Source organism: Mobula birostris, chromosome 4 (genome assembly GCF_030028105.1).
Source record: "Mobula birostris isolate sMobBir1 chromosome 4, sMobBir1.hap1, whole genome shotgun sequence".
Classification (NCBI taxonomy): Eukaryota; Metazoa; Chordata; class Chondrichthyes; order Myliobatiformes; family Myliobatidae; genus Mobula; species Mobula birostris.
Genome location: NC_092373.1, coordinates 6779316 through 6800170, shown reverse-complemented (window position 1 = coordinate 6800170; position 20855 = coordinate 6779316). Strand labels below are relative to the sequence as shown.

Sequence of the window (20855 nt, the reverse complement as noted above, 5' to 3'; positions counted from 1 at the left end):
GCCTAAATCTCTCTCCCTTTCTGTATCTCTCCCTTTCTCTGAGACCCTGTATAAACTCTACTTGTATAAAATATGGACCGTAGAACAGGTACAACACAAGAACAGGTCCTTTGTCACACGAGTGTTATATTGAGCTCATTAAATTAATAATCAAATGGCCAACTAAACTAATCTCTTCTGCCAACACAATGTCCATATCCTTCCCTTTCCTCACATTAATGTGCCTATCTCAACGTCTCTCAAGTCTCTAATGTATCTGTCTCTACTGCCACCCCAGGCAGCGCATTCCAGGCACCCACCACTATCTGTGTGTAAAAGAAAGACTTGCCCATCATATCTCCTTTGAAATTACCCAATCTCACCTGAAATGCGTGCCCTCTGGTATTAGGCATTTCTTTATACAAGTTGTAAACTCAGCCAGCTCCATCACGGGCCCTAGCTTCCCCAACATCTAGGACACCTTAAAAAGGTGATGCCTCAAAAAGGCAGAATCCTTTATGAAGGACCCACATCACCCAGAACGTGCCCTCTTCTCATTGTTGCCTGAAGACACGCACTCAGTGCTTCAAAAACAGCTTCTTTTCCCTCCGCATCGGATTTCTGAATGGACAATGAACCCATGTACACTACCTCAATATTTTTTTTTGCTCCCTTGTTTTAATTTAATTTTTATGCATATTGCTTCTAGTTTTGTATTACTGTGTAATGCAGTGTACAGCTGCTGCAAAACAATAAATTTCTCAACATGTGCTGGTGACATTAAACCTGACTGATTCTGATTACATTGATTCTGTCTGACCTGCTGAATTCCTCCGGCATTTTGTGTGTGTTGCTTAAGAATTACAACAGGGAGTGGATGGGGTAACCAGCAATAACACACTTGCATATGAACTTTGTCTGCTGGCGGGAGATTGTGGAGTTTATGAGACTGGGGACAATGTTGTTTTTATCCTTTGTAAAACATATTTTCTTCATTACTCATGCCAAAATGCCTTGAGTGGGTGGGGTAAGCCTCGTTCTGGACCCTGTATAAAAGCAATGGCTTTAGAAAGGCATTGGCCAGACCACTGGAGTACTGTGAGCAGCTTTGGGCCCCACATCTGAAAAAGGATCCATCATCCATATCATTCTCACTGCTACCAATGGGCAGAAGGTACAGAAGCCTCAGGTCCCACACCACCAGGTTCAGGAACAGTTATTACCTCTCAACCATCAGGTCCCACACCACCAGGTTCAGGGACAGTTATTACCCCTCAACCATCAGGTCCCACACCATCAGGTTCAGGGACAGTTATTACCCAACAACCATCAAGTCCCACACCACCAGGTTCAGGAACAGTTATTACCCCTCAACCATCAGGTCCCACACCACCAGGTTCAGGAACAGTTATTACCCAACAACCATCAGGTCCCACACCACCAGGTTCAGGAACAGTTATTACCCTACAACCATCAGGTCCCACACCACCAGGTTCAGGAACAGTTATTACCCTACAACCATCAGGTCCCACACCACCAGGTTCAGGAACAGTTATTACCTCTCAACCATCAGGTCCCACACCACCAGGTTCAGGGACAGTTATTACCCCTCAACCTTCAGGTCCCACACCATCAGGTTCAGGGACAGTTATTACCTCTCAACCATCAGGTCCCACACCACCAGGTTCAGGAACAGTTATTATCCTTCAACCATCAGGTCCCACACCACCAGGTTCAGGAACAGTTATTACCCTTCAACCATCAGATCCCACATCACCAGGTTCAGGAACAGTTATTACCCCTCAACCAGCAGGTCCCACACCACCAGGTTCAGGAACAGTTATTACCCTACAACCAGCAGGTCCCACACCACCAGGTTCAGGAACAGTTATTACCCCTCAACCATCAGGTCCCACACCACCAGGTTCAGGAACAGTTATTACCCCTCAACCATCAGGTCCCACACCACCAGGTTCAGGAACAGTTATTACCCTACAACCATCAGGTCCCACACCACCAGGTTCAGGAACAGTTATTACCCCTCATCCATCAGGTCCCACACCACCAGGTTCAGGAACAGTTATTACCCCTCAACCATCAGGTCCCACACCACCAGGTTCAGGAACAGTTATTACCCTACAACCATCAGGTCCTACACCACCAGGTTCAGGAACAGTTATTACCCTACAACCATCAGGTCCCACACCACCAGGTTCAGGAACAGTTATTACCCCTCAACCATCAGGTCCCACACCATCAGGTTCAGGAACAGTTATTACCCCTCAACCATTAGGTCCCACACCACCAGGTTCAGGAACAGTTATTACCCCTCAACCATCAGGTCCCACACCATCAAGTTCAGGGACAGTTATTACCCCTCAACCATCAGGTCCCACACCACCAGGTTCAGGAACGGTTATTATCCTTCAACCATCAGGTCCCACACCACCAGGTTCAGGAACAGTTACTACCCCTCAACCATCAGGTCCCACATCACCAGGTTCAGGAACAGCTATTACCCCTCAATTATCAGACTCCTGAACCAGCATGGATAACTTCACCCACCTCAACTCTGCACTGATTTCATAACCTAAGGTCTCACTTTCAAGGACTCTACATAATGTTTTCAGTGTTGCCCTGTCAAGTACTGTGCAGAAGTCTTAGACAGCCTAGCTCTCTATCTATCTAGCCAGGATGCCTAAGACCTTTGCACAGTACTGTGTTCGTCAATGTGAAGCAGAGAGCGAGTTTGTAAGTCTGGTGGGAGCAAAGGATATTGGGAATGGCGAGGGTCGAGTACCGCAGGAGGGGTGTGGAACAGGTGGCAGAGTTCCAGGGATGGGAGTTGGTGCGGTTGCAGACACATCAGCCCTGAGACACCAGGCAGGGTCATTTGATGACAAAGGGTTTATTCATCATTACAGAATGCCTCCCATGATGCTTCCCACTCCCTCACCTCTCCCTGCCCCTTTTCCCAAACATGTTCCCTTCACCCTGTCCTCCTCCCCCTCTCAGTCCACGATGGAGACCCTTATCAGAATCCGGTTTATCAACACTCTCCCTCACATATGTCGTGAAATGTGTTTATTTTTTGTGGCAGCAGCACAGTGCAAAACATAAAATTGTGCAAAAGTCAGGCTCCCCAGCTACATATATATTTCCACAGTCCGTGGTGGGCGAGTGTCTCTGGGCTGTGAGAGGGGATTCACTGGGGGAGTGTCAGTGGTGGGGGAGTGTCTGTGATGGGGGAGGGATTCACTGGGGGAGTGTCAGTGATGAGGGAGAGTGTCCATGATGGGGAGTGTGACAGTGGGCTGTAAGAGGGGATTCAGTGGGGGAGTGTCCGTGATGGGGGAGTGTCTGTGGGCTGTGGGAGGGGATTTACGGGGGGAGTGTCCGTGATGGGGGAGGGATTCACTGGGGGAGTGTCCGTGATGAGGGAGAGTGTCTCTGGGTTGTAAGAGGGGATTCAGTGGGTGTGGGGAGAGTCTGTGGGCTGTGGGAGGGGATTCACGGGGGGAGTGTCCGTGATGGGGGAGGGATTCACTGGGGGAATGTCCGTGATGAGGGAGAGTGTCTCTGGGTTGTAAGAGGGGATTCAGTGGGTGTGGGGAGAGTCTGTGAGCTGTGGGAGGGGATTCACTGGGGGATTGTCAGTGATAGGGGTGTCCGTGATGGGGAGTGTGTCAGTGGACTGTAAGAGGGGATTCAGTGGGTGTGGGGAGAGTCAGTGATGGGGGAAAGAGTCCATGTGCTGTTGGAAGGGATTCAGTGTCTGATTAGAGTTACACTGCCGCACTCTATAGCTCCATGAGTTGAATATATTATAGCTGAGCAAGGGCACTATACAATTGAAATGATTTGCCTTTCCCAGAGGTGCCGTTTTGGTTTTATGCAGAGTTGGGGATGTGTTGATGTCCTGGGGGAGTGTTGGTGATGGGGGAACGGTCTTGGTCTGAAACATTGACTGTTTATTTTTCTGCACAGATGCTGCCTGACCTGCTGAATTCCTTCTGCATTTCGTGTGTGTTGCTCTGACTTTCCAGCATCTCAGAATCTCTTGTCTCTCCACTCTGGCTTCCCCCACCCCTTCTCTTCTCCCCCCACCTCTTCTCTTCTCCCCCCACCTCTCCCCACCCCTTCTCTTCTCCCCCACCCCTCTTCTCCCCACCCCACCCCTTCTCTTCCCATGGTGCCCCTCCTTCTTCCCTTTCTCATATGGTCCGCTCTCTTCTCCTATCAGCTTCCTTCATCTTCAGTCTTTCACCTTGTCCAACCATCACCTGCCAGCTTTTCACTTCATCCCTCGTCCTCCTCCTCCTCCACCCAGCTCCCCCCCTCATGGGACTTCACCTATCACTTGCCAGCTTCTATTCCTTCCTCTCCCTGCCCCATCGTATTCTGGCTTCTTCCCTCTTCCTTTACAGTCCTGGTGAAGGACCTTGGCCTGAATCCCCGGCTGTTTATTCCTCTCAATAGACGCTGCCTGACCTGCTGAGCTCCTGAAGCATTTTGTGTGTGCTGTTCTGGATTTGCAGCTTCTGCAGAAGTTCACTTGGTGTCCCTCCCTGCCCCTGTGCCTCAGTGCAGTGAGGCAGCTCCATATCTACCTCGACGTTCTATCACTCAAAGTTCAAAGTCAATTTATTATCTAGATACATATATGTCACCATATACAACCCTGAGATTCATTTTCTTGCAGGCATACTCCACAAGTCTACAGGATAATAACCATAACAGAATCAATGAAAAGCCGTGCCAACCTTGTTCTGGATGCTGATGCGTCTCAGCAGTGAGTAAGTGAGGTTGGGACCTGCATCCTCGGCCGTTTGCTCACTCTCTGCTGAAGGCTGATGTCACTTCCCCATTCACACTGACTTTGTGTTCACCTCATCTTGGTGACGACATCTCGTATCTTCGTGCTTCCGCCTTTCCACCCTGCTGGTCAGCTGACACTTCCATCTTCCTGATTCAAATTTAGTCATGACACGTACAATGAACAGTAATTAACCCTCAGTCATCAGGCTGCTGAACCAGAGGGGATAATTTCACTCACCCCGACAGTGAAACATAGAAACGTAGAAAACCTACAGCACAATACAGGCCCTTCGGCCCACAAAGTTGTGCTGAGCATGTCCCTACCTTAGAACTACCTAGGCTTACCCATAGTCCTCTATTCTTCTAAGCTCCATTTAGCCATCCAGGAGTCTCTTAAGAGACTTTACTTACTTTACTTTATACTTTATTGTCGCCAAACAATTGATACTAGAACATACAATCATCACAGCGATACTTGATTCTGTGCTTCCCGCTCCCTGGATTACAAATATTAAATAATTAAAAATACAAACATTTGTATTAAAAATGGTAAAAATTAGTAAATATTAAAATTTTAAATTATAAATCATAAACCCTATCGTATAGACCCTATCGTATCCATCTCCACCACCGTCGCCGGCAGCCCATTCCACGCATTCAGCACTCTCTGCGTAAAAAAACTTACCCCTGACATCTTCTCTGTTCCTACTTCCAAGCACCTTAAAACTGTGCCCTCTCGTGCTAGCCACTTCAGCCCTGGGGAAAAGCCTCTGACTATCCACACGATCAATGCCTCTCATTATCTTGTACACCTCTATCAGGTCACCTCTCATCCTCCAAAGCTCCAAGGAGAAAAGGCCAAGTTCACTCAACTTATTCTCATAAGGCATGCTCCAAAATCCAGGCAACATCCTTGCAGACCTCCTCTGCACCACCTCTATGGTTTCAATGTCCTTCCTGTAGTAAGGCAACCAGAATTGAGCACGGTACTCCAAATGGGGTCTGAGCAGGGTCCTATACAGCTGTAATGTTAGCTCTCGGCTCCTAAACTCAATCCCAGAATTGATGAAGGCCAATGCACTGTATGCCTTCTTAACCACAGAGTCAACCTGCGTGGCAGCTTTGAGTGTCCTATGGACTCGGACCCCAAGATCCCTCTGATCCTCCACACTGCCAAGAGTCTTGCCATTAATGCTATATTCTGCCATCATATTTGAACTGTTCCCACAAACTATGGAGTCACTTTCAAAGACTCTTCATTTAATATTCTTGATATTTATTGCTTATTTATTATTAATAATAATTACTATTATTATTTCTATTTGTATTTGCTCAATTTGTTTTCTTTTGCATATTTGTTGTTTGTCCGTCTTGTGTGAGGTTTTTCATTGATTCTATTGTGTTTCTTTGTATTTACTGTGAATGCGGTGTTGGCGTGTGACCAAGTGGTTAAGGCGTTCGTCTAGTGATTCAAAGGTCGCTAGTTCGATCCTTGGCTGAGGCAGCTGGCTGTGTCCTTGAGCAAGGCACTTAATCACACATTGCTCTGCGACGACACTGGTACCAAGCTGTATGGGTCCTAATGCCCTTCTCTTGGACAACATCAGTGGCATGGAGAGGGGAGACTTGCAGCATGGGCAACTGCTGGTCTTCCATACAACCTTGCCCAGGCCTGCGCCCTGGAAACCTTCCAAGTCATAAATCCATGGTCTCATGAGACTAACAGATGCTTATTTACTGTGAATGCCCACAAGAAAATGAATCTCAGGGTTGTATATGGTGACATGTATGCACTTTGGTAATAAATTTACTTTGAAATTTTAACTTTGGACTTTGAAACAGTGAAATGGGTTGTTTGCATTAACAACCAACACTGTCCGATGACCACTGTCCAGTTAGGCCACATCTGGAGAATTGCAAATGGTTCTGGTCACCCCATTATAGCAAGGATGGTGTGACTTTGGAGAGGGTTCAGAAGAGGTTTGGTGCCTTGGATGAGAGGGCATGTGCTCTAACTTGGACTGTTCTGGGCACCATGGTTCCCTCTCTTTATAGGATGGGGCCATGGCATGAAAAAGGTTGGGAACCCCTGATATAAAAGAACTAGGAAACTATTGTCTGAAGGCATTCCGTCAGCTGCAGAAGGCTTTGAACCACTTCTTCCTTCCTCCATAGGCTGTCTGCCTGGGGTCCGGCTGTTAGTGTCCAGCATGTCAGAACTGCAGGGGTCTTTCCACCGGTCATCGGCGTTGAAAGGTGTAGCCCAGGACATCAGCCAGCTAATGGAGAAGCTCGACACCAATGAGCTTTGCCTCGAAGAAGATGAGCCCGACATTGATACAGGAAACGAGATCAGGGCGTCCGGTGAGTGTCTTTTCACCTTCTGTATGGGTATCAGAATCAAAGTCAAAGTCCATTTGTTATCAAAGTATGTACACAGAATGTAACTCTGAGACCAGTCCCCCGCAGGAAGCCACAAAACAAGAAAGCACCACCAAACCCTTTCAACAAATCGCCCAACGCGCAGAGATTAAAGAACAAATTGTGCAAACAGCGAAAAGTGTGAGCAGCACTAAGACTATCAAACAGCAAACCTGCAGTATTCAGGCTTTCGCTGACACATGTGGCATGAAATTTGTTATTTTGTGGCATTGGCGAGATGTAAAAATGACTACAAATCACAAAATAATGCAGGAAAAGGAATGATGAGGAAGTGTAACACACACAATGACTTAGTGAGGTAGTGTTCATGGGCCGTTCAGAGATCTGACTGTGGAGGGGAAGAAGCTGTTCCCAAAACACTGACTGAGAGTCTTCAGGCTCCTGTACCTCCTCCCTGATGGCATTAACAAGAAGAGGCAATGTCCTGGATGGTGAGAGTCCCTCACGATGGAAGCCACCATCTTGAAGCATCGCTTTTTGAAGATGTCTTCAGTGCTGGGGAGACTAGTGTCCATGATGGAACTGGATGAACTTACAACATTCTACAGCTTTTTCCGATCCTGTGCAGTGGCCTCTTCTTACCGGATGGTGATGCAATCAGAATGTTCTTCACCTTACATCTATAGAAATGTGTAATTGCCTTTGGTGATATAGAACAGAATAGAATAGAATAGAGGGACGTCCATTTGCAATGGACATGATGAGGAATTTCTTTAAGCAGAGGGTGGTGAATCTGTGGAATTCTTTGCCACAAATAGCTGTGGAGGCCAAGTCACTGGGTATGTTTAAAGCGGAGGTTGATAGGTTCTTCATTGGTCAGGGTGTCAAAGGTTACGAGAAGACAGGAGATTGAGAGGGATAATAAATCAGCCATGGTAGAATGGTGGAGCAGACTCGATGGGCTGAATGGCCTAACTCTACATCTATGTCTTATACCAAATCTCCTCAAATTCTTAATGAAATAGAACTATAGCATGCTTTCTTTGTGAATGCATCAATATGTTGGGTACAATGTAGATCCTCTGAGATATTGACACCCAGGAACTTGGTAACACCAATACTCAGGAATAGAAAAACCCTCAAAAAGTAGTGCATACAACACAGTCCATCACAGGAAAAACCCTTCCCAACATTGAGCATATTTACAAGGAGCACCGCCACAAGTAAGCAGCGTCCATTATCCAGGGCCCCTACCATCTAGGACATGCTCTCTTCTCGCTTCTGCCATTGGGATGGAACTACACCACTACCTCAGGACCCACACCACCGGGTTCAGGAACAGTTATTACCCCTAAATCATCAGGTCCCACGCCACCAGGTTCAGGAATAGTTATTACCCTACAACCATCAGGTCCCACACTACCAGGTTCAGGAACAGTTTTTACCCCTCAATCATCAGGTCCCACACCACCAGGTTCAGGAATAGTTATTACCCCTCAATCATCAGGTCCCACGCCACCAGGTTCAGGAATAGTTATTACCCCTCAACCATCAGGTCCCACGACACCAGGTTCAGGAACAGTTATAACCCCTCAACTATCAAGTCCCACATCACCAGGTTCAGGAACAGTTATTACCCCTCAACCATCAGGTCCCACGACACCAGGTTCAGGAACAGTTATTACCCCTCAACCATCAGGTCCCACACCACCAGGTTCAGGAACAGTTATTACCCCTCAGCCATCAGGTCCCACACCACCAGGTTCAGGAACAGTTATTACTCTACAACCATCAGGCTCTTGAACCAGTGGGGTAACCTCACTGACTTCAATACTAAACTGATCACACAACCTGCAAATTCACTTTCAAAGGCTCTAAAACATGATCTGTCCTCCTTTTTTAAAGAAAGGGGCTTCCCTTCCTCCACCATCAACTCTGCTCTCAAACGCATCTCCCCCATTTCATGTACATCTGCTCTCAGCCCATCCTCCCGCCACCCCACTAGGAATAGGGTTCCCCTTGTCCTCACCTACCACCCCACCAGCCTCCGGGTCCAACATATAATTCTCTGTAACTTCTGCCACCTCCAACGGGATCCCACCACTAAGCACATCTTTCCCTCCCCCGCCCTTTTTGCTTTCCGCAGGGATCGCTCCCTACGCGACTCCCTTGTCCATTCGTCCCCCCATCCCTTCCCACTGATCTCCCTCCCGGCACTTATCCGTGTAAGCGGAACAAGTGCTACACATGCCCTTACACTTCCTCCCTCACCACCATTCAGGGCCCCAGACAGTCCTTCCAGGTGAGGCGACACTTCACCTGTGAGTCGGCTGGGGTGATATACTGCGTCTGGTGCTCCCGATGTGGCCTTTTATATATTGGCGAGACCCGACGCAGACTTGGAGACCGCTTTGCTGAACATCTACGCTCTGTCCGCCAGAGAAAGCAGGATCTCCCAGTGGCCACTCATTTTAATTCCACATCCCATTCCCATTCTGACATGTCTATCCACGGCCTCCTCTACTGTAAAGCTGAAGCCACACTCAGGTTGGAGGAACAACACCTTATATTCCATCTGGGTAGCCTCCAACCTGATGGCATGAACGTTGACTTCTCTAACTTCCGTTAATGCCCCACCTCCCCTTCGTACCCCATCCGTCATTAATTAATTAATTAATTTATTTATTTATTATTACTTTCCCCTTTTTTTCTCTTTTTTCTCCCTCTGGCCCTCTCACTATAACTTCTTGCCCATCCCCAGGGCTTCCCCCCTCCCCCTTTCTTTCTCCCTGGGCCTCCTGTCCCATGATCCTCTCATATCCCCTTCTGCCAATCACCTGTCCAGCTCTTGGCTCCATCCCTCCCCCTCCTGTCTTCTCCTATCATTTCAGATCTCCCCCTCCCCCTCCCACTTTCAAATCTCTTACTATCTCTTCTTTCAGTTAGTCCTGACGAAGGGTCTCGGCTGGAAACGTCGACTGTACCTCTTCCTATAGATGCTGCCTGGCCTGCTGCATTCACCAGCATTTTTTGTGTGTGTTGCTTGAATTTCCAGCATCTGCAGATTTCCTCATGTTTGTGTCGTATTACTTTACTCATTTATTAGTTATTATTATATATGCTTTGTATTTGCACAGATTATCTTCTTTTTACACTTTTTTTGTCGGTCTTTGTGTGTAGTTTTTCTTGATTTTATTGTATTTCCTTGCTCTACTGTGAATGACAAGAAGAAAACAAATCAGAGTTGTATATGGTGACATATACAGTGCCTATCAAAAGTATTCACCCCCTTTGGAGTCTTTTTTTGTTCATCAGTGTCAAAAAAAAAGCCAAAATAAATGCACTATGATTCAATGTTATAAAACATGAAAACTTCCGGGGGGGGGTGGGGGGTGAATACTTTTTATAGGCACTGTACGTACTTTGAATCTCCCCTCACCATTATAGAAGCTCACCTCTGTTCAGCTCAGTGTTGTGTCTTTGGTACATTCTATATTTATACCCACCACCTCCCTGAGGCCTTACAAAATACCTCATCCCCTTCGGGAGTGCCGATTGAACCTGCTTCCATAGAGTCATAGAGCACTACAGCACCCAAAGAGGCCCTTCGGCCTGTCTAGTCCTTGCCAAATTAAAACGCCTAGCCCCACCCTGGACTCACAACCAGACCATACCCCTCCCATCCATGTACCAATCCAAACTTCTCTTAAATGCTGACATCGAACCCACATTCATCACTTGTGCTGGCAGCTCGTTCCTCACTCTCACCACTCTCCGAGTGAAGAAGTACCCCCTCGTGTTTCCCTTAAACTTTTCACCTTTCACCCTTAACCCATGACCTCTAGTTCTAGTCTGCCCCAACCTCAGCGGATAAAGCCTGCCTGCATTTACCCTATCATAATTTTGTATAGCTCTATCAAATCTCCATTCAATTTTCTGCGCTCCAGGGAAGAAAGTCTGAACCTATTCAATCTTTCCCTGTCACTCAGGTGCTCGAGTCCGGGCAACATCCTTGTAAGTTTTCTCTGCATTCTTTCAATCTTACTGATACTTTTCCTGTCGGTAGGTGACCAAAACCACACACAGTACTCCAAATTAGGCCTTAACAATGTTGTACACAATTTCAATATTCCATCCCAAGTCCTGTAGTCGACATCCCAATATTGGCCTTGATTTATGAAGGCCAATATGCCAAAAGCTCTCCTTTCGACCTATATAACCGTGACACCACTTTCAAGGAATTATGGACCTGTATTCCCAGATCCCTCTGTTCTACTGCACTCCTCAGTGTCCAAACACTCACCATGTGAGACTTACACTGCTTGGTCCTCCCAAAGTGCAACACCTTCGCACTTGTCTGCAGTAAATTCCATCTGCCTTTTCTCAGCCCATTCTTCCCGCTGATCCAAATCCCAACTCAAGCTCTAAGGGACCAACTTCACAGAACTGAGGTCCCTTGTGTTCGGGATCGTTGCGTAATCCATTTCTACACCTTTTCCAATGCCTCGCTATCTTCCCAAAAGTGCAGGGACTGGAATTGGATCCAAGTTTCAGACAATCCTTTCCCACGACTTTCCTTCCACTCGTCTGTTAAAAATCACAGGCCATTGAACGTAGAACAGTACAGTACAGGAACAGGCCCTTCGGTCCACAGTGATGTACTGAACAAGTTAAATTAGTAATCAAATAACTAACTAAGCTAATCTCTTCCGACTACACAATGTCCATATCCCTCCATTTTCCTCACATTCATGAGCCTACCTAAATATCTCCTAAATGTCCCTAATGTTTCAGCCTCTATCACCACCCCAGGCAGCACATTCCAGGCACCCGCCCCTCTCCGTGTCTTAAAAAAAAACTTGCCCTTCACGTCTCCTTTGAAATCACCCCCTCGCGCGTTAAACGCATGCCCTCTGGTATCAGACATTTCAACCCTGGGAGAAAGAAGCTCTCTGTCTCTTCTATGTATGCCTCTCATACAACAGAGTATTTAGGACTATTAAATAATTCCCTAGTATGATAAGATGGACTCTTGACCTCACAATCCACCTTGTTATGACCTTGCTCCTTACACCTGCCTGCACTGCACTTTCTCTGTAGCTGTAACACTTTATTCTGCAACACACATCAAAGTTGCTGGTGAACGCAGCAGGTCAGGCAGCATCTCTAGAAAGAGGTACAGTCGACGTTTCAGGCCGAGATCCTTCGTCAGGACTAACTGAAGGAAGAGCTAGTAAGAGATTTGAAAGTGGGAGGGGGAGGGGGAGATCCAAAATGATAGGAGAAGACAGGAGGGGGAGGGATGGAGCCAAGAGCTGGACAGGTGATTGGCAAAGGGGATATGAGAGGATCATGGGACAGGAGGCCCAGGGAGAAGGAAAAGGGGGAGGGGGGGGAAAACCCAGAGGATGGGCAAGGGGTATAGTGAGAGGGACAGAGGGAGAAAAACGAGAGAGAGAAAAAGAATGTGTGTATAAAAATAAATAACGGATGGGGTACAAGGGGGAGGTGGGGCATTAGCGGAAGTTAGAGAAGTCAATGTTCATGCCATCAGGTTGGAGGCTGCTACCCAGACGGAATATAAGGTGTTGGTCCTCCAACCTGAGTGTGGCTTCATCTTTACAGCAGAGGAGGCCATCTTTACAGTAGTAGAGGAGAACTTTATTCTGCATTCTGTTATTGTTTAACCTGTTGCTGACAATGCTCTGTATATTTATGGATGGTAAGCAAGACAAGTTTTTATGACTATGACACAGGGAGAGAATTAGCCCATTCGACCCATCGAGTCTCCTCTGCCATGCCATTTCAGTTGATTTATTACCTTCATGACCCCATTCTCCTGCCTTCTCCCTGTAAAGTTTGACACCCTTTGAATCAAGAACCTATCAGCCTCTGCATTAAATATACTCAATGACTTAGCCTCCACAGCTGTCTGTGGCAATGAATTTCATAGATTCACCATCCTCTGGCTAAAGAAATTCCCTCTCATCTCTGTTCCAAAGGAACATCCTTCTATTCTGAGGGAAGTGATTTTGCTGTTAGGACTCGCAGACTAGTGGTCACCAGCCCTCATGCCTCCCGCCTGCATGGTCCTCTGATTCGATCACCTCTGACCTGGGAGGAGTGGTGGGTCACCTGCCCCGTCCCCGTTCCTCAGTGGTGTTTGTTCAGTGCACTGTGTCCGCCCATGGGGACTGCTGGCCTTTGAGCGTGGAACAGAGCCTAACTCCCCCACATCCCTGTTCTGAAACCCCAACCTGTCTACTAGCTCCTCACTGCTATCACGAAAACAAAACCCTCCAAACCTCTCATCTCTCATCTCACAATCATAATCAGGTTGAATATCACTGGCATGTGTCTCTCTATTCAGAATCAGAATAAGGATCAGATTTAATATCACTGGCTCGTGTCTCTCTGTTCAGAATAAGAATCAGATTAAAATCACTGGCTTGTGTCTCTCTGTTCAGAATCAGAATAAGAATCAGATTTAATATCACTGGCTTGTGTCTCTCTATTCAGAATCAGAATAAGAATCGGATTTAATATCACTGGCTTGTGTCTCTCTGTTCAGAATCAGAATAAGACTCAGGTTTATTATCACCGGCATGTGTCGTGAAATATTGAACTCAGATTCAATGTCTTTTACAAATATTGTAACGTGGAAGCAGGTTCACGGGTTTGGTGAGCAAGACAGAAGACACTGACTACGATGATCATTTATTTACAGAGAGGAAAAGATTCGACCTAAGTGCCTCCAAATTCCACAGACTCCAAAACTTTCAACAAATAGATCCTTGGCTGAGAGTGCAAGTCTGGTGCAAGCTTTCCCAATGGCTCTTCAGCACTGACCATGACCTCAGTGTGAAGAGAAACGGCTGGACACAAAAGGAAAGAGAGACCAAGCCTCTAGCATGCGCTATTTTAATACCCCAAGGTGCCTGAAACCAGACACCGGTGCAGTAACATACAAGGGAGCCAATGGGAAAGAGCTGCTGCATAGTTCAAATGGGCCAGTCGATGACTGGCACAGTAAACCAACCCCCACATGACAGATGTATGACAGGAAGGGAGGCAAAAGAGGTGGGGGCGTGGCACTGCTGATCAGAGATAGTGCCACGGCTGCAGAAAAGGAGGAAGCCACGGAGGGATTGTCTACTGAGTCTCTGTGGGTGGAAGTTAGGAACATGAAGGGGTCAATATCTCTACTGGGTGATTTTTATATACCACCAAATAGTAACCCATCGAAAAGCAGATAGGGAGGCAGATTCTGGAAAGATGCAATAATAACAGGGTTGTCGTTATGGGAGATTTTAATTTCCCAGATATTGATTGGCATCTCCCTCGAGCCAAAGGTTCAGATGGGGTGAAGTTTGTTGGTGTGTTCAGGAAGGTTTCCTGACACAATATGTAGATAGCCTACAAGAGGAGAGGCCGTACTTGATCTGGTATTGGGAAATGAACCTGGTCAGGTGTCAGGTCTCTCAGTGGGAGAGCAGTTTTGAGATAGTGATCACAATTCTTTCTTTTTTACCATAGCATTGGAGAAGGATAGGAACAGACAAATTCAGAAGCGTTTAATTGGAGTAAGGGGAAATATGAAGCTATTAGGCAGGAACTTGAAAGTAGAAATTGGGAACAGGTGTTCTCAGGGAAATGTACAGCAGAAATGTGGCAAATGTTCAGGGATATTTGTGTGGTGTTCTGCAAAGGTACATTCCAATGAGACAGGGAAGGGATAGCAGGGTACAGGAACTGTGGTGTACAAAGAAAATCTAGTCAAGAAGAAAAGAAAAGCTTACAAAAAGAAAAAAAAACTAGGTAATGATAGAGATCTAGAAAATTATAGAGCTAACAGGAAGGTGTTTAAGAATGAAATTAGGAGAGACAGAAGGGGCCATGAGAAGGCCTTGGCAAGCAGGATTAAGGAAAACCCTAAGGCATTCTACAAGTATGTAAAGAGCAAGAGGATAAGATGTGAGGGAATTGGACCGATCAAGTGTGACAATGGAAAAGTGTGTATGGAACCAAAAGGGACAGCAGAGGAACTTAATGAAGACTTTGCTTCAGTATTCACTATGGAAAAGGATCTTGGTGATTGTAGGGATGACTTACAGCAGATTGAAAAGCTTGGGCATAGAGACATTAAGAAAGAGGATGTGCTGAAGCTTTTGGAAAGCATCAGGTTGGATAAGTCACCGGGATCGGGCGAGGTATACCCCAGGCTACTGTGGGGGGTGAGGGAGGAGATTGCTGAACCTCTGGCAATGATCATTGCATCATTAATGGGAACAGGAAAGGTTGCAGAGGATTAGAGGGTTGCAAATGTTGTTGGCTAATTCAAGAAATGGAGTAGAGATAGCCCAGGAAATTTTAGACCAGTGAGTCTTACTTCAGTGGTTGGTGAGTTGATGGAGAAGATCCTGAGAGGCGGGATTTATGAACATTTGGAGAGGCATAATATGATTAGGAATAGTCAGCATGTCTTTGTCAAAGGCAGGTCGTGCCTTACGAGGCTGATAGAATTTTTTGAGGATGTGACTAAACACGTTGATAAAGGTAGAGCAGTAGATGAGGCGTACATGGATTTCAGCTAGGCATTTGAGAAGGTACCCCATGCAAGGCTTATTGAGAAAGTAAGGAGGCATGGGATCCAAGGGGATCTTGCTTTGTGGATCCAGAACTGGCTTGCCCACAGAAGGGAAAGAGTGGTTGTAGATGGTGACCAGTGGTGTGCCTCAGGGATCTGTTCTGGGACCCCTTCTCTTTGTGATTTTTTATAAATGACCTGGATGAGGATGTGGAGGGATGGGTGAGTAAATTTGCTGATGACACAGAGGTTGGGGGTGTTGTGGATAGTGTGGAGGGCTGTCAGAGGTTAAAGCGGGACATCAATAGGATGCAGAACTGGGTTGAGAAGTGGCAGATGGAGTTCAACCCAGATAAGTGTGAGGTGGTTCATTTTGGTAGGTTAAATATGATGACAGAATATCGTATTAATGGTAAGACTCTTGGCAGTGTGGTGGATCAGAAGGATCTTGGGGTCTGTGTCCATAGGACACTCAAAGCTGCTGAGCAGGTTGACTGTGTGGTTAAGAAGGCATACGGTGTATTGGCCTTCATCATGCGAGGGATTGAGTTCAAGACCGAGAGGTGATGTTACAGCTATATAGGACCCTGGTCAGACCCCACTTGGAGTACTGTGCTTAGTTCTGGTCATCTCACTATAGGAAGGATGTGGAAACGATAGAAAGGGTGCAGAGGAGATTTACAAGGATGTTGCCTGGATTGGGGAGCATGCCTTATGAGAATAGGTTGAATGAACTTGGCCTTTTCTCTTTGGAGTGACGGAGGATGAGAGGTGACCTGATGGAGGTGTATAAGATGATGAGAGGCATTGATCATGTGGATAGTCAGAGGCTTTTTCCCAGGGCTAAAGCGGCTAACACGAGAGGGCACAGAGGAGATGTCAGGGGTAAGTTTTTTACACAGAGAGTGGTGAGTGCGTGGAATGGGCTGCCGGCCACAGTGGTGGAGGCAGATACAATATGGTCTTTTCAGAGACTCCTGGATAGGTGCATGGAGCTTAGGAAAACAGAGGGCTATGGGTAACCCTCGATAATTTCTAAAGTAAGTACATGTTCGGCACAGCAATGTGGGCTGAAAGACCTGCATTGTGCTGTAGGTTTTCTATGTTTCTATATACAGTGTGTATACATATATATAGATATATACAGATAAATGTCTATAGATATACTGTATGTATTTCTCAATGTAATTTATAGTTTTTTATTATTATGTATTGCAATTATACTGCCGCCACAGAACAACAAATTTCATGACATATGCCAGTAATATGAAACCTGATTCTGATTCTGACCCAGAGGAAACCAACATGGTCACGGGGAGAACATACAAACTCCTTGTGGACAGTGGCAGGAATTGAACCCTGAACACTGATCACTGGCACTGTAAAGTGATTGTGCTGACCACTACACGTCTGTGCCTTTGACCCTTTGACTGTGTTTTCTGACCCTAAGACGTAAGTGGGGAGTGCAGAGGTTGTCCTCGACATCTTCGAAACAACTTCATAATTTAAGCAACTAAACGCCTCAATGGAAATCACAGCTGACTGCCACCTTGACCAACAGCAATTGTTTGCATCTTGTGTTTCAGATGGCGCCCAGATCCCGTTCTCGGCGGTCTACAAGACCAAAGGCTTCAAGGAGCCTGAGATCCAGGTCTACATCCCTGGTTCGTTCATCAAGGCTCACGTGGTGGATGTGGAACGTTTCACTTCCACCAAGAAGGTGAGAAGAATACCTGCAGAGAGCCCCTCTGCCTTGTGTGCTCGTGCCTGCCGGGCAGTGATGCCGACTGTCCCCCAGCCTAGAGCTGCTGAGAGCCCATAAGATGATAAGACACAGGAACAGAATTCGGCTATTTGGCCGATTCAGTCTGCTCCACCATTCCTTCATGGCCGATTTATGATCCCTCTCAACCCCGTTCTCCTGACTTCTTCCCACAACTATTGACACCTGGATGAATCAACAACCTATCAACCTCCACTTTAAATATACCCAATGATTTGACCACAGACTTCCATGGCAATGATTCACCACTTTCTGGCTAAAGAAATTCCTCCTCATCTCTGTTCCAAATTGACATCCCTCCATTCTGAGGCTGTGCCCTCTTATCCTCGACTCCACAGTAGGAAACACCCCCTCCACATCCACTCAATGTGGGCCTTTCAATATTCAATAGGTTTCAATGAGATTCCCCCTCTCATTCTTCTTAGCTCCAGTGAGGTTGGGCCCAGAGTCATCACCCTTGTCACCAGGGTGTTCTCAACCTGGGTTCCACAGAACACCTTGATTGAAAAGGTTGGCAGCTTCAGACCAGTGGAACCAGGAGGGGGAGGAGGAGGCCATTTGGCCTGTTGATCCTGGTCTATCGTTCACCAAGACTTTACCTCAGCACCTATTCACATATCCCTTTAGATCCAGAACATCTCAGCATTGAATAGATGGGCTGAAGGATCTGTTTCTGTGCTATTCTATGCCTCCAAACTTATCTAGCCTGTCTTGAGTGAACATGAAATATAAATCAATACAGTACAGGAACAGGCCATTCAGCCCTTAAGACCGTAAGATCTTGTAGCACAATCAGGCCATTTGGCCCATCAAGTCAGCTCTGCCATTTCATCGTGACTGATCCGATTTTCCCCTGAGCCCTGACCTCCTGCCTTCTCCCTGTATCCCTTCATGTCCTGACCTATCGAAAATCTATCAGCCTTAAATATACACAAAGATTTGGCCTCCACAGTTACCTGTGACAAAGAATTCCACAGATTCACCACCCACGATATTTTTGCCAACCACAATGTCAAATGAAGCTAATTCCATCATCTTGCACATGGTTGATATCCCTCCATTTCCCACCTGTTCACAAGTCTGTCTGAAGCTCCTCTATCATATCTCCTTTCACCACTTCCGGGAGCACGTTCCATAAAAAAGCTTGCCCCACACATCTCCTTTGAAATCCCCCTAAATAGTTCAATTTTATTGTCATCTGACTGTACATATATACAAACAAATATATATATACAAACAAATGTTCTTCTGGACCATCGTGCACCCACACAACATATATCACACACATCACATCAAACAAAATATTGCCATAAATAAATTAATAAAATATAATTCAAAGTGCATGTAGTGTACGGCACAGGCGAACTGTAAAGAGTAAACAGTTATGACGAGACCTCGGCAGTAGCAGAGTATTCATTAATCTCACAGCCTGAGGGAAGAAGCTGATGCAGGGAGGTGATTGGCAGGAGAACAATGTGCAGTAGTAGAAGGAGGCGGAACTATGAGGGAGGTGATGTGAAATAGGGATAGAGGAAGGGAGGGGGAGGGAATTACCGGAAGTTGGAGAATTCTATGTTCATACCAAGGGGCTGGAGACTACCTAGACAGTATATCAGGTGTTGCTCCTCCAACCTGAGCTTAGCCTGATCATGGCAGTAGAGGAGGCCATGTATGGACATATCTGAATTGGAATGGGAAGCAAAGTTAAAGTGGGTGGCTACCGGGAGATCCTGTCTGTTGTGCCCCAAACAGTCCTTCCAGGTGAGGCAACACTTCACTTGCAAATCTGTTGGGGTCATCTATTGCATCCGGTGCTCCTGGTGCGGCCTCGTCTACATTCTCTATCCCTAATCTTTTCAACTGATGCTGACTGACCTGCTGAGTTCCTCCAGCGCATTGTGACTGTTCCTCAAAGTTGTTCTACAAGTTGATAGGATTGTTATGAAAGTGAATGCTACATTGGTCGTTATTAGTTGGAGGATTGAGTTCAAGAAGTAATACTGGAGTTCTATAAAACTCTGGTTAGACCACACTTGAAATATTGTGTTCAGCTCTGGTCGCTTTATTATACGAAGGATGTGGAAATGATAGGCTGTTGTGCTCTGAAAGTCAGATCAATGTCCTGGAGTCATACAGAATTTTTTTAAAAATTCCCATGTTTACATGGAACAAGTGACTTTGATAGTCCATAACACTCAAAGGCCATTGACAAGTGGGGTGTAGCATTATTCAGCTACACAACAGGCCTCAGGAAGAAGCTGTTTTTCCATCTTACTGTCTTGGCTAAGATGTTCCTGTATCTCCTACCAGATGGCAGGAGATTGAACAGACAGTGTCCAGGATATAAGATGGATTTTAATGATGTTATGAGCGCAAACTAGGCATTGGGAGTTGTAGATTGACTCCAGGTCTGATAGCTGAGTCCCAGTGATGTGCTGAACCATCCTAATCACCCACTGGGCGCTTTGTGATCTGTCTTGGTACAGCGGGAGTACCACACTGTCATTCCATATGTCAGTAAAATATCTGAATATCTGGACCCGCCTCTCAGTTTTTTTGCACTACCTTACTTTCCAGTTTTCTATTTTCTATTTATGATTTATAATTTAAATTCTTAATATTTACTATCAATTTGAGTGTTTACCGAGTGCACCATGAGCCATTCGTAATCAGTGGCGAGCCTTCATCACATTACCACCCTCCTCTCCTGCAGCGGCAATGTTTGGCAGTCTTGACAGGAAGTCCACTGTGATGTTCTCCTTGCCTGCTTTGTGCCGCGCACAGAACCTGAAAGCTTGAAGTTCCAGGTACCACCTAGTCACCCTGGCATTCCGGTCCTTCGTTGTCTGGATCCAGGTCAGGGCTCTGTGGTCCATCTGGAGGTCAAACTCCCTCCCAAGAAGGTAGTGCCTGAGGCTGTCCAACGCCCACTTGATTGCCAGACACTCCTTCTCGATTGTGGAGTACCGGGTTTCATGGAGCAGAAGTTTCCTGCTGAGATATAACACAGGACGTTCCTCACCTGGCTCTCCCTGAGCCAGTACTGCCCCGATGCCTACACCTGAGGCATCCACCTGCACCAGGAAGCGACGTTCAAAGTCAGGACTCTGCAACACAAGGGAGGAGCATAATTCCTCCTTCAGGCCCTGGAAAGCACTTTCACACTCCTCACTCCATTCCACAGGATTACGGGCCAACTTGCAGGTGAGGTTGGTCAATGGGGCTGCCAGGGTTGAAAAGTGAGGGATGAACCGTCGGTGCCAGCTCCCTAGGCCAAGAAAAGACCGGACCTGGGTCTTGGTACGG

General features: G+C 46.5%; 1 protein-coding gene across 2 annotated transcripts in view; it reads left to right on the top strand.

Annotated features, from left to right (window-relative positions):
* The window catches only part of LOC140196145 (phospholipase D1-like), a 225430-nt gene that overhangs the window by 44484 nt on the left and 160091 nt on the right, over positions 1–20855 (top strand). For both annotated transcript variants that reach the window (XM_072254882.1, XM_072254881.1), the window contains exons 2-3: positions 6973–7161; positions 17353–17486. In XM_072254882.1, coding sequence (XP_072110983.1) covers positions 7008–7161; positions 17353–17486 — 288 coding nt within the window. In that variant the 5' untranslated portion in view covers positions 6973–7007. The remainder of the gene's footprint in view (positions 1–6972; positions 7162–17352; positions 17487–20855) is intronic.